Below are 14,450 nucleotides of genomic sequence, written 5' to 3'. Positions count from 1 at the left end.
TATGTGTGTACGTTTTCTCATTTGTTTCATTTCCCTGTAGATAACCTGTTCATTTGTACCGGGGAAGGAACATTTGAATGGCATGGAATGTTGGTTTGTTTTGAAACTGTCATGGTATTAACTTTTGTACTGTGAGTATTTTGGGCCAAAAGCTTTGTCCCTCAATATTGTAATCATGGTGTTCTTTTCTTTTTTTTTCCCTTTCATTTTGTATTGTAACAATACATCCGAAGTACCTGAATAAACCCAGAGAACATTCTCTGCGTCCGCACCTTAGGCCTGTCTTTGGGTTGTCATAATAACACAGACACAACTACTCATGCCTGATTGGAGAACAATTAAGTTAAACAAATCATTAAGAGGAAGCAAAAGCTGTGCAGGAGAGAACTACTCCACCCTCAGCACATAACATCCAGAGGAACATCTCAGAGTTTACTGTATCATTACAATTGTACTTTGGCTCAAAACCATGGGGGGGGGACTTCATCTAAACTGGCCTGAGTGAAATAACAGTGTTAAACAGTAAAACAGAGCCCAACCAGGAGTGATAATCATACAGGGACACATTATTACATTTCCTGTAGTGAATTGGCAGCACCTGCAGTCCTGCTTCCAAATATCATGTGAGTGGTGGGGAACAGCCTGATATGAGAGAGTTTTCTTAAAAAGTGGGTCAGTCAGATCTCCAGTCCGCCACATGTGTCATCTGACAGCCCTGCACCTGGTGCTACGGACAAGGCCAAGGAGGACGAGAAGCAAAAAGAATGGGACCAATGGGATGAGTGAGTGGAATGAAAGCTTTACCCGCAGTTAGAGTTGGAAAAAAAAAATGATAAAACGCTGTTGTCAGGGTGACTGACAAGGGTCTATTGAAACAGTCGGTTTGAAAAAAAAAAGGACATGACATTGTTCAAAAGGGGCCAGCTCCCAGCCCATTGGTGGTGTTGAAGCGATTATTGACAGTAATGTCAAATCCTGGAAAGTGTATGGTAGAGATTGGCAAATGGGTGTGAGAAAAACACAGCGTTTCCCTTTGTGTTGTCTCAGAGCTCACTGAGGCAATTCAGCTTTCAGCTGTAGGTCACAGTCAGTAGTTTTTAAACAGTGCAGTCGAGACCTGATTTTCCCACGCTCAGTTTTTTTTTCTTTCCTTGCTTTTCTTATCACTGTGAGAAGCAAACTTAGTTTACTGTGAGTATTAACAATGAACTATTATCAACATTGAAATCATAGCAAAAATTTCCTTTTGGGCTCTCTGGCGCTTCCTGCTGCTGAGTCTGAGAGCCTGCCCTTGGCTAATACTCTCTCTGAGTTGTGTTATACTGCACAATATACTGGGTAAGTACATGAAGGTTTATTTTGTGAATATCTGTTTAGTTTATTTTAAAGATTATGCATATACCATTTCAAAAGAGCAGAGATGCTCTCCGAGAAAATTTGCTGGCACATATTGAAAATACTGAATCTGTTTTATTTGGATTAAAAAGTACCTGTAATTACAAGTTTCAAATGGTAATGGAAATGTATAAATCTGACAGACACATAGCTAACTGACTCTAAACACTAAACACTGAGTTTATTACACACAACCTGTTATTGGTCACATTTCAGATGCACACAGAGCACCCAATGCTTTCCTCACACACTGTAAACATCACAACCAGTCGTTTCACAGCTAGGTTTTTCGGCTCAGGGGTCTTGGAGCACTTGGACATAACTTTTAGGAACTAGTCCTCGTTTTCCGCCAAATACACCACAGAACCACTCGTCATTCACCTCCTCCAGAGCACACACTATATCTCCCACCTAAACAAACAAACAAAGAAAAGTAACACACACATACACTCATAAATGTACCAATTAACCACAAACTGGTTTCACTACAGTTCCCATTAGCCAATCAGAAAACAGTCTGGCATTCTGAGGCCTGGCACACATACCTTTAAAAGCAGTTCATCGTCACTCTCAGGAGAGAAGTCAAACAGAGCTCTGGCCTGTTTCCCCACACTGCCTGGAGACTCTGCAGGGAGGAGGGTTACGCTGTGTTAGGGGCAGACGGCTAACAAAAATGCACACATTCTCCTTCACCCCACACACTGTGAGTGTGTCAGGGTACATTCATCGCAGAGCACAAGATGTCAGGGAGAAGAGTCACTAGCGTATGTGTATTTGAACCAAACATACACACAGTAATTGTGAGCATAAACAAACCTGTATGGCTTCGAGCTACTGGTGTCGTCTCTCCCTCTCATGTACTAGTTCTAAGTTAAGTCATTTAGCGATCTGTGCATACTTTTCAGATGTAGTCATGGTTACAAAACTGATAAGATCACACATTCCTTTAATTCTTAAGTTGTACATACCTGAGGATTCCAGAGGTTCCCCAGGCAAAGGTGGGAGGTCCTCAACTATCTGTACAAAGTTCAAAGGGAATATTCCAGAATGTCCATTCAGGCTGCCCCGCCCCCACTCCTCATTGACATATTCAGTGAGCATTATGACATCGCCCTCACTGAATGACAATTCCTCCTCCTCTCCCTCAAACTTAAAACGAGCTACACACCTGGAGAGACGGAAACACAGAGAGACAGAGAGAAAGAGAAAAAGAGAAAGAAAAAGCGAGAGAGAGAGAGAGAGAGAGAGAGAGAGAGTAAATGCATAAAACTGTGAGAGGTTGAAATGAGAGACTGGAAAAAATAAGCAAATTACATCATGTCTGATTCTGATAGCGTCATATTTACACTGTAAAGCTGAACTTCCATTAATCACTCACTTGCCAGTCTTCTGTTCTTTCTCTTTCTGTTCCTTATCAGCAGCCAAGTCTGACTTCAACTGATGAAAAATAAAACAAGGAGAAGATTCATAGTTTGAGATTATTGTGAGATAACTGGCAAACTAGTGTGAACTGATATTGTGCAGTTTGACCACAGTAAGCATGTGTTACCTGGTTTGTAGGTTCACTGAGGTCATCAGGCTCAGGGGTCATGACCTTGACAGGTGACACTTGAGACTGACCACTCAGCTTCTCTGATGGGCTCTGAGAACTCTGTATATCAGTCTGAGCAGGTTTATGAGTCTGTATGTCCTCTAAAAGAAGTATGTCCTTCTCCTGTGGAGAAAGATTTTTAGTATAGCATGACATGATCCTGCACCTTAGTTAGTGTGTATACCTATGTATGGGTTTGTCTGTGTGTGTTGGTGAGTGTGTTTATGTGTCTTTTTGTGTTTGTGTGTATGAGTGAATACGTGTGTGTGTATTTTTCCACTCACCTGAAGGGAGCATACTTTTGACTCTTTGCTCATTTGAGTTTGTTTTCTCGTCTCTTTTGGTCCGTGTATGACTTCGATCTGGAATACGCACACACGCACGCACACACACATGCGCACACACACACACAAGCACACGCAGCCACAAATAAGCAGAGTATAAAAGTTAATTTTAACACTAATAATATCTGTATGTCTCTAACTGATCGTTTCCACATGTAAGATACATGGAAACGCACTCATATGCAAAGTGTATTAGGACATGTCAAACAAGCACTGTTCTTCCTTTAGCGATGGTAACAGAAACTTAGCAACTGTAAATAATCTACTCATTACAGGGTAGATCTTGAAGCAGGGGTGTCCAGGTTTGGGCCGTGGTGGCAAAGGTGGTCCTTTTTTTGGTGTCCTCTGACTCGGGACCTGACTGGCTACAGCAGAGGTGGGCAAAGAGCCTGCTGGTTTGGTGAGTTTGATGGGAGGTGGACGGAGAGGAAGGAATCTTCCATCACTAGGTCTGAGAGAGAGAGAGAGAGAGAGGGAGAGAGAGAGAGAAAGAGAGAGAGGGAGAGGAAGAGACAGAGAGAGAAAGAGATGGAGACAGAGAGAGAGAGATGGAGAGAGACTGTCTCTGGTATTTGTATATTGAGCATAGCTAATAGAAGGAAGGCTGAAATTTGACCTACCTAGCTGGGAGTGAAGGCAACGGAGAGTTCCCTCTGCCAGCAGGAAACTGTGTAAAACCAGACACAGCGCAGCACTGAACCATCTACCCATACTCACACACATGAAGACAACACGACAACACCCAAAGGCGAAAAACACCCATTCACACTGTAGCAGCCATTAAAACAAAACTAAAACATAAACCTTTCATCCGTCAAGAGCAGAAGAGTTTATATTAACTGAAAGGAATTGTGAGTCATACTAATCATGCAGAGATATGGGAGCCATATCAGATTTAGCTGTGACCAACAGACGTGATAACAACACCACATCAAACGTTAGGCCTCCCTGTTTTGACTGCAAACAGGACACATCTAAACATCCCAGTTTCAGGAGTAATGCCATCATTACTATTGAAACACAGCGGTAGATGAGATGTCTCGCCACACAAGCACTCTGAACGTGTTCTGTAATTACCTGTGGAGAGGCTCTGGAGAGGGGTGGGGTTTTCTTCTGGTTTGCTGGTAATGGTGGTGGGGGTGTCAGTCTGGACAGGCCAGGTGAGCCTAAGAGAGACCATAGTGCACATCTTCACTGGGTTTCTCAATGGATTATAAATATTATGTTAAACCTCAATCCCAATCAAAACCGCCTGTGGACGCAGCTTCACAAAATACAAGAGAATACAATACAAATCCACTAAGGACAGAAATTAGTAATCTGTTGTGTCAAAAGAAATCAGTCAAAAATCAGTTATAATCCAGGAATCAATACAGTGGCATACTGATGTTTAAGATAAAGCGTCCAATTATAATATCCCAACTTTTGTTTACTGAAATCTTTTCTTGAGTAAATGACAAAATAAATATGAACAAACAAGTACTCCATCCACACAAATACATACATATGAATGAAGACACACATATACAAAAATATGCCACAGTTCAATAATTCCTCTAATTGTTGTATTGTAACAAATTACTTCTCAGTGGCATTTTGCGGCTTAATGCGGCTTAAGTGATTGGAAAATTCACACTCTCAGTCCAATTAAAGTAAACAGTCAAACACACTTAGACTAAGAGTCATCTAACTCTCTTTCTCTCTCGGACGCAAACACACACACTCACGTTTTCCACTATCACTGGGAGCTGATGTCACTGGTGTTGGCTTCACAGAAGCTGCCAGAGGTTTGACAGTCCCAGACTGGCCATCTGATTTTCTCCTTCCTGGACTGCTCTCTCTGAAGTGGGCCAGCTTACTGGTCCCAGTCTGCAGTAAAGCATCAGAGCTGCTATTCCCAATAGGGCTGGATTTGCTCATGTCTGTGGAATGTCTCACAGGCAGTGCTGCTGTTTGCTGGCCAGGAACAGAGTCCCGAGTCTGGGGAGAGAGACAGCCTAGACGTGCCGCTGGCGGAGGTCTGGATGGACGAGGGAGCGGAGTGGTTTCCATTTGCCTCCCCTCTGGAACATTCTGAGGGCTCGCAATGGATTTTCTGGGGGGAGGGGGCCGGGGTGCTGGAACAGGACCTTTCATTGTCTCTCCAGCAGGACTCAATTCCTGATTTAGTCCTGTTGTTAACTTTCCAATCTCCTTCATGGAGGGTTTTGGAGCAAGAACTGGTTTGGGCTGCAGGGTTCTAGGCTGTGCTACTGGTTCGCTACATAATTCTTTGGATTCAGTTTCAGTGCTCTCACTGTTTGGCAAAACCGCAGGCTGGAAGGACATATCCTCCGCCTCTTCCTCATCGTCTTGCTCCTCTTCCTCACTTGTCTCCATTTGGTTGCCTCTGCCACCCTGGTCACCTTGGTAACACTGGTCATCTGAGCCAAAGACCTCAAGCAGATCCTGTAAATATTTATTGGGTGAAACATCTGAATTGTCACTGAAGCCAGCAAACAAGTTCTCTGTGCCGTCATCTTTCAGACGCACCAAAGTCTGAACTTTCACCTCCCTCGGGATTGGATGATCTGAGTTCTGTGCACTTTGCTCTCTGGTGATCGGCTGCAAGTTGGCTTTGGAGCGGGGGCGCGGTTTGGGACGTTTGGGCACCTCCTCTACAGCACAGGGAGATGGAGAACTATGGGAGGCGAGTGCAGAGTCAATGAGTGTGGGATTATTGGGCGGGGAGTTAATACTGTCACCACTCCAGGGGTCCATCTGAGCTCCACACGGCTCAGATAGCGGGCTAGTCAAGATGTCACAGTTCAGCTCTGACTGGAGTGTGTTTGTCTGAGTGTGTGTGCCGATGGGAAGCCGTGGCTCGTCGAGTTCGATAAGGGATTGAGTGTCTGCGGCCTCGGCTGGAGCGCGTGTCAGAGGGAGAGAGGGTCTAGGGGGTTTCGATGGCCTACGAGCTGGGGAAAAAGACAAACAAAGAAGGAAAATTCCAGTCAGTTCTCCTCAGTTCTTCATTCATCTACATTCTCTTCTTTCAATCACAAATCTACACACCTTTTCATTACTGAGAAGCTCTTTGTAGCTCTTAGATCACAGCCCAATTTCAGGTCCAAGTTAAGCAAATGTGAAATGGAGAAAATGACCAGCATCATTTCAAACATAAAGTTACAACAGGCTAACAGGGGCCTGAAGATAGAAAGAGAGTCAGCTCTTACCCATAGATCCTCCAGTGGGGCCTTGGCCAGTGGATTTTGGCCCTGCGGAGTGAGTATCCGTCTGGGTGGCGATGGTGGAGATGGAGCGTTGAGATGCGAGGGATGGGACAGAAGAGTGGAGGTCCTGCTCACGACTCTTCTCTCTCAGAACCTGCTCATAAGAGGGTGGAGGGAGCTGGGGTGGGGGGTGGGGCAAGGGGAGACAATTAAATAATTTTTTTTACTGATGGACAGAAGAACAGACATTGAAAAGACAGCAGGACCAATATATAAATAACAGATCAACAGTTCCACAAGTAGACAGAGAAATAAGTCAAAATACTGGGCTACAGAGTGGTGTTTTTATTCATAAAAATAGTCAGGATTAGAGTATTATGTTCTGAACTGCCTTAATTGGACAGGGCTCTGAACCCAGCTCTGGTATTTTAGAGAGGGGTGTGGCAAATGGGTGCTCTACCTGTATGGTTGGTGGCATGCCAGCTGACCAGGATGGAGGGGCAGGTGGTGGAGGTGGGGGAAATCCCCCAGAAGCTCCAGGAAACCAGGAGTTGGGCACCAGAGGCTCAGCAGAGAGGACAGTTATCTCTGGACGCCTGCAGCAAAACACTGACCGTGAGACAAAACTAAAAGTACCCAACAACGGTATCAGTTGAGTGCCCAGTTACCCAGTGTATTATCTTAGACAGCATCTTTTCTCAAGCACCAATTTAGCAGTTTTGCTGACTGAAAAATATTCACCGCTTCTCCATAGAGATTTTTACCAAATAGTATGATTTTTCTGCAATGGCCTCATCTTGTGGTACTAAGTTATATTTCAGGCTTCCAACTCTTTTTTTTTTTTTTTGAACACAAATCACTGTGGTCATTTGCATCTCTTGGAAATTGTTGATTGATTGCAGATGTTGCCAGGAAACACATAAACACTGCAGGGATGTCTGGGGGTGGTGTTATGAAGGATGGGTTAATGATTATAAGAGCTGTACTCAGTATGAGTTACTGTCTACACCTCTCTAGAGAATTTCACCCATCATATATTCATGATCAGTTATGTTAATGATTTGTGTTTTATGGGCACTCTTTATGTCCTGAATGCTGATAGGTCATGGAGCGTTCCAGGTTTTCATGTCTCCTTCCAAATAACTTTCTTTCCACCTTCATATCATGAGTATTGAGGGTGTGTGTATGTGTGTGTCTGTGCATGTGTGTGTGTGTGTGTGTGTGTGTGTGTGTTACACTGGGCCAAAACAAAAGACCCACCTTCGATCTCGCTGATCACTATGGACGCCTGTTCTTACTGATGCTGTGAGATTTTTAAAATAACAAATAATTTAAAATAATCAAATGACACAAACACTTATTATAAAATGTGAACATCGAATACATATCATTACTTATCCAAAAAGGAAAAAAATGCTCACTTCTCTTAATAGCAGCTCTAATGGAAGAAAGTGCTCCTTGCCTGAAACAGCACAAAGAGAGAGAAAGAGAGAGAGTGTGAGAGAGTGTGAGAGACAGAGAGAGAGAGAGAAAGAGAGAGAGAGCAAGAGAGAGGTAGGGTTACTCATGACTCAATGTTGTTTTTCCATCTTTGCTGCATATTTGGGCCCATGAGTGCATGATTCAGATTAGAAGGTTTTTTTCTTCAGGAACTCAAAATCCCAGTCTGAACTCTATGTGTTGGTCCTTTCTGAAAACTATGTGGATTAGTAAAATTTTTTAATAACTCTTGACAACATTCTAGTCAAATATGACCATTACTGTGATGAACACTTTTTGAGTAAACAAAGCACATGAAATATCTCTATAATTCTAGCACATGAAATCAGATCTCTAAAGTTTAGCCAAACTCATTGAATAAACAGATGGGAGAAATTACTATAATTCAGTTCAACAAATTCCTGGGAAAAAATGAGAGAAAAGGGAGGAGAAAGAAAGAAAGAAAGAAAGAAAGAAAGAAAGAAAGAAAGAAAGAAAGAAAAGCTTACATCTTGAACACAAAGGGTTTGCACTATGTACAACATTCACATGCAGGTCTTTTCTCAAAACACACTACAAAAAAAGGAAACACCAAAATCTATGGTTTTACTAGGGCTCTGTGCTGCTTTAGTTTTAGTTCAGAATCTAAACAGCTTTAGTGTGTTCTTATACATTCTACACAGGCTGGTCGTTTTGCCGTTGGCAGATGAAAACGCTGTCACTAACACCACTCTACAATGTCTCATAAGTATTACCTGGGTTGAAATGTGGTGACTGAGATGAGCATGTCTAATGGTGCAGCCTTCGTGGCTTTAATGTCCATCTCACTATCTAGTGTCCACTCATGTCTTGTGGATGGACACCATGATGACATTGGGAGTGATCTTATCTAGGTTGACAAGATGACCATACAAAGGAGCTTGACATGTTTTGGTGTTTACCCTGCCTTCTACAGAACTGTGCAGACCTAAACCACACTCTAAAACACACTCCACATTACCCCAAGTTGGAAATTCAGCCATCCACACTACAAATGTCTTTCCTAGCGCACTGAACATCACTCATCCATTTAACCTGCTGAAAACAGGACTAAGAATGGCTCATCTGACCATATAAACTCATTATTTACATCAACTCGGTCTCAAACATACATTTTCAGCCAAAATAAAGGGTTTATGCACTGCAATCCCATCATAGTGTCCCTCTCTGTGAAAATCCTGAAAGACGGTCCCTCATTAAACCATCTGCTTGCGTCCTAGACTCACACTGACAGTCATCTGATTAAGGATTATTTGTCTTTTTTGGCCTTTCAGTTCAAACCAATACATGAATGTCACAGTCAAGGAGTATGCGCTGACTCTAGTTGATGATCTCCATACCAACATCATCAATCACCACCAACAGGATGATTTTTGCTTAATCAGTCCCAAAAAACCACACCTGCTTTCAATATACTTTGCTCCCTCATTTACAAATGTGCTTCTTTGACAGTTTTGACAGTTACTTATATGTCTTAGTCAAACAAGCTTAAAGAAACTGCAAGCAATGTAAACCTAAAGGAAACAGGCATTGTCAAGACTAAATACTCAGTATGTTTAAAGTACATCTATTACTGCCTGTGTAAGAAATGTCAACAAGATAAACACAGAACTGTTTTAAACAGCAAACCTGTTTTTCTATCGTTCCCTCTCTAGCTTCTCTAGCTTCCCTAGATGCTTTATCTCACTTCCTTCCCAACCTTCCTAAAAGCTTATTTTAAAGAGTGGAATTTTGCTCTTACCCAGACTGGCGTTGCTCCGGCTTGTTCCTCTCAGGTCGTTCTGTAAACATGAACAGACAAACCAAGATATCAGAATCTTCATTCACTCTCTGCCTCAGTCCAAAATAACACACTGAACTACAAGTTTCATCACACACAGACACACACACACACACACACACATCACCAACAGGCACTCCCCTGTTTCTAAAATTTACCTCACTAGATGTAATGTGGAAATAATGACCAGTCTCTGCCCTCAGAAAAAAAAAAACCCACACACACACCCACACACACACCCCTCCTAGAGGCCTAACTCTCTTCACTTTGAGTTCAGGGCTGAATATACTGTTACTGACACTAGTTCTTAGTTACCCACACTATACTGTTTTTGGACTGCTCCATAAGTACAAAGACTAAATATTTAGAAACACCATTCATTCAGCAATAGATATTATTGTATTATTACATTGTAGATCCTGAATAGATTCCCTTCATGACCTACAAACTTGACTGAAAACTCTTGTTTCCTCAGACAAATCAGGAAAAATCAGTGACTGTTACTGATGTGACTGGAACATTCTTTTAGCTAGATACTGGGATCAGACCCAAATCCTCAGAAAAGGGTGTGTGTCAGAAAGAGAGAGAGAGAGGGAGAGAGAGAGAGAGAGAGAGAGAGAGAGAGAGAGAGAGAGAGGGAGAGAGAGAAGCCATGAGGCTCTCTATCACTAAGCTTTTGTTTGGGAACCAAAGCAGTAATTTACCACCTCACACACACTGTGTGTGGGAGAGAGAGAGAAATAGAATGAAAGAGAGAGAGAGAGCACAAGAGAGACTGGAAGAGATAGGGAGCGGGGAAAACCAGTAGAATAACTGGCAACATCATCAGTATTATATAGATCATTATTTATACCAGAATAACAATTACATACACATCTAACGTCGTGATGGTTCAGACAATAAAACATTTTAAATGACCAGCAGCTGTCAGCAGGGGATTTCAGAAGAATCCCTGTGCCATGTGGAGCACTCCTCTTTGTGGGAGAACATTTTTAACAACAAATCTTGCAGCCTGTCGCTCAGTGCCTATAAATCAGTGGGAGTATGTTAAGAATGTGGTGGGAATTAAACAACGAGGATCTATTTTGGCCCGAGCTAAAACACAGGTTTGGGTTCTGCTCTCTGTGGTTAAGATTACTTCACAGAAAATAAAGACTAATCCCTGCTCATATGCTGAGGGCCACAACTCTCTCTTAGTGACTGTGAATTGGACATGTTAATTTTTGTTTCTTTGTTTATACTTGGTCTCTTGCAGATCTCAGTGTCCATCAGTTGAAATCAGCTGAATCAACCGAGGAGGTTAACAGTGCAGTTAAAAGATTCAAATGAATTTTATTATGAATGGAAAAATAGCTGTATGCTTGAATGCAAACACGGGTTTTTAATAAAACATTCAAAAGGACATAAATTGCAAATAGCTCCAGTTTACACTAAAGAGTGACCTCAGAAAATAAGTAACTTATGAAAAAAATCTTGAGGTCTGGTTTAGTTTTTAGCTAACTAAACTGTGGAGTCTGAGTCCTGTTTAAAGATGGACATTTAAATTTAGAATGAGTATGATGATATTATAATAACAATTTGCCTTGGAATTGCAAAGGTATTATACCATGGGCATAACACAAAGTTGTAATACTTGAAGGATATTGTCACAATAGACTCAGAACTACTGTGTACAGTCACAGAACTTTTTTCAGTTTAGTCACCCACAGAACTTCAATCACAATAGCCTAGAATTAGTCTTGAACTTCAGTCCCAACAGTCTAGAACTAGTCTTGAACTTCAAATACAATAGTTCTAGATCTAGTCTTGAACTTCAGTCACAATAGTCTAGAACTAGTCATAGATGTCAATGTCACAAAGGTCAATATATTAAATAATAAAAGTCAAAGAACTAAAGTCATACTAGTACGTCACAGAACTAATTATGAGACCTCTCCGAACTAACCTCACAGTCGTCAGAGACTATAAATAAAAAAACGAGTTAAAAATTCATTGTCGTAGCCTAATAGTCCAAAAACAAAATAATAGTTATAGTAGGCTAGTCGAAGTTACATTAGAAAATCTCACAACTATAATCACGACAAATCTCAGAAGGACTGAGTGGCACTGAGGAGATGGGGTGTATTGTACCAAGAGAAAAAGAAATATTCAAAAGATCCTGAGAATGTGTGCGTGGTAGCGGCAGGGAGAGAATTTCTGAATCGGCCATTTAACGAACACATAAGCTCAAGTCTATGTCAGACTACACGGTGGGATTTTCAATTAGTCCCCGGGGCTCAATATCAGGTTGATCATCTTCTATTTACCTCCCTTTATGTTCAGTGATATGATTGGGCTGAAATACACGCTTCTTTTCGCGTCCAAATTATTGTGGAGGTAAATATACAAAGTTTGGAGAGCGTTTTGCTTTTCCCATTCCACACACTCTTGGGAAATCCTTAGGGAAATCAGTTCTGACCCCCACCCCGAAGTTTCATCACGTTCAAATCGCGTTAGATTTATGCAGTCGGAAAGAAAATATAAGCAATAAACTACATATTACTAATAGCCTGAATATTTTTACATTACTAACTGACTGTCAAGTCACACAGATAAGACTAGACATTTGTTAAAAAAATAATGAAAGATAAAGTTCGATCACCTAAATATTGCGAGTTCTACCTGTAGCATAAATGTACACGTGTAAGAATTCAAAATCATGAGTTTCTATTATACCTCACAACAGACAAAGAAGACGCAAGCACACGACTCAGGTAAAGCTCGAATATACCAAAACAGTCTACCTGCGGATGCGTTTTGCCGGGGATGCCGTCTCACTCTGGGATCCCTCGAAGCCCCCAGAACCTCCTCTTCGTCCTCGATTCTCGCCTCAGCCATTCTAAGAGAACTTGAAAAGGATTTTTCACCTTTTTGAAATCAAAATAACAGCCAAAGCTAGCATGTCTTCCCGTCTCCCATTCCGTTGGAATTCGTCCGTGAACCAAAAGTTTTCCAACTTTGTGAAAGTTCAGCTTCGCATAACTACGGATGTATGTAGTGACTAACCAAACAACTGTACGTAGTTGTTAGAAAACAAGCTCTGTCATCAAAATGCAAACTCTGTCCACAACAGACTAAATTGTTTTGGGGTCGTTTTTGTTTCTTTAAGCTACAAAAGGGTCAAGTAACTGTTGAAACGTTTCGATTCGGTCCCACGTTCTTACGTCAACAGGAAGTTAGTTTCTATGGATAACACAAGAGGGAGGTGCCAAAGCACATCTATCGCTGACGTTTGCCAGTTGTCAAAATATTTTGGCAAAATTTAATCGTATAAACTGTTTTAGATTATGCATGAGAGAAAGACTAGACGTGATAAGTTTAATCATGAGTTGTGTTCGCACTTACTGCGGCAGACTTTATTCAGGGTCTTCCTTTCTTCAATTGGTTTGATATATTTTATTTCTGCTTATGATTCCACATGAGTCAACTGGAATGAGGGCATGTCTAATCTTGTTTTGGAGCAAATAATATTCAGCACATCCAATGGAAAATTCTTGAGTGTGGAATTATGAAAGTACATCTAAAGTGATATGTAAACCTATTTATTTAGTCCAGAAATGTATGGCTGACAGTGACACAAAGATCTCTGTTCTATTTCCTTTAATTTTGTCATTTTGTAGTTGGTCCAGACTGAGAAAACAATCAGTTTTTTTTTTTGTTTATTGTTTGTTAGTTTGAGGTTTGTTTGTTTTGCGAAGTATTGTTGTACTTTGTATTTTTGTTATCCTGTTTTCAATAAAAAAAAAAAAAAAAAAAGAGAACAATCAGTTGCGCGAGCTGTGTCGCAACCTAATGTTTAGAAAATGACAGTCAACCCAAACCATTGAGTGTCAGTCATGTATGTTGGAAAATATTAGTTAGGTAACCCAGACAGCAACTGTGTAACATTTCTGGTTTCGAGGTTGGCTTTAATCGTTGCCAATAGCTGTCGCTGTTGATCACGTTTAACTGAAAACAATAAACGCAAGTCCTCTTGCTCACACAACTAGAGACCGTATACCGATCTTGTAGTGTAATGACTGAGTATCCATTTAATATAAGGTTTATAGTACATATTTGGCAAATGCTACTAGTTGAGATTTGCGTTCTTCAGTTGCGGTAGAGTTGAACAGCCTATCACTTTTCCTCTTAGAAGTGTGTTGTGTGGATTTAATTTTTAGAGAAATAGCCTAGGCCCTACTCTTGAAAATTTATAGATATGAAGATGTGAAAAAAGTAAAATGAAGTCGGTAGCCTACGTTCTTGTGGTTATTAAAACGTTGTAATTTTCAGATTTAATACCGTTTAATCATACGCCCAAAGACTGCGTGATCTTGAACTAGAACTTCACTGAAATACTGTAGTAATTATAATGCTTGCCGTTTAACGCAGCAGTAGTATTTGAAGCACCCCTACTTCCCCCGCCGAGCCTGTAAGTGTAAAGGACACATGAAGTCTGCACAAAGCCCCTATCAGACTGGACTTGCCGGTTGGTCACTCGGCAATGTGTCTGTTATGTTCCAGGGAAGGCGGGGCTGAATCGGATTCTAAGCGCACCTTGTGTGACCGGGCGTTGCGCCGCGGATTACCCC

At 41.4% G+C, this 14,450-nt stretch overlaps 1 protein-coding gene across 1 annotated transcript; it reads right to left on the bottom strand.

The window, feature by feature from the left end:
• Positions 1–1,517: 1,517 nt before the first annotated feature.
• Positions 1,518–12,848, bottom strand: LOC115812448 (SH3 domain-containing protein 19). The gene is made up of 16 exons (XM_030774928.1): positions 12,624–12,848; positions 9,802–9,841; positions 7,964–8,004; positions 7,803–7,845; positions 7,003–7,138; positions 6,546–6,720; positions 5,058–6,287; positions 4,408–4,496; positions 3,951–4,033; positions 3,604–3,781; positions 3,271–3,348; positions 2,945–3,109; positions 2,774–2,832; positions 2,364–2,563; positions 1,941–2,020; positions 1,518–1,806 (listed from the first exon to the last, which is right to left on the bottom strand). Exons 1-16 carry the CDS (start codon positions 12,715–12,717, stop codon positions 1,690–1,692), a joined length of 2,808 nt encoding a protein of 935 aa, XP_030630788.1. The 5' UTR covers positions 12,718–12,848; the 3' UTR covers positions 1,518–1,689.
• Between the last annotated feature and the right edge of the window lie 1,602 nt (positions 12,849–14,450).

Source organism: Chanos chanos, chromosome 5 (assembly GCF_902362185.1).
Source record: "Chanos chanos chromosome 5, fChaCha1.1, whole genome shotgun sequence".
Classification (NCBI taxonomy): domain Eukaryota; kingdom Metazoa; phylum Chordata; class Actinopteri; order Gonorynchiformes; family Chanidae; genus Chanos; species Chanos chanos.
The sequence above is the reverse complement of the archived record's forward strand: the minus strand, read 5'-3'. Positions and strand labels throughout refer to the sequence as shown.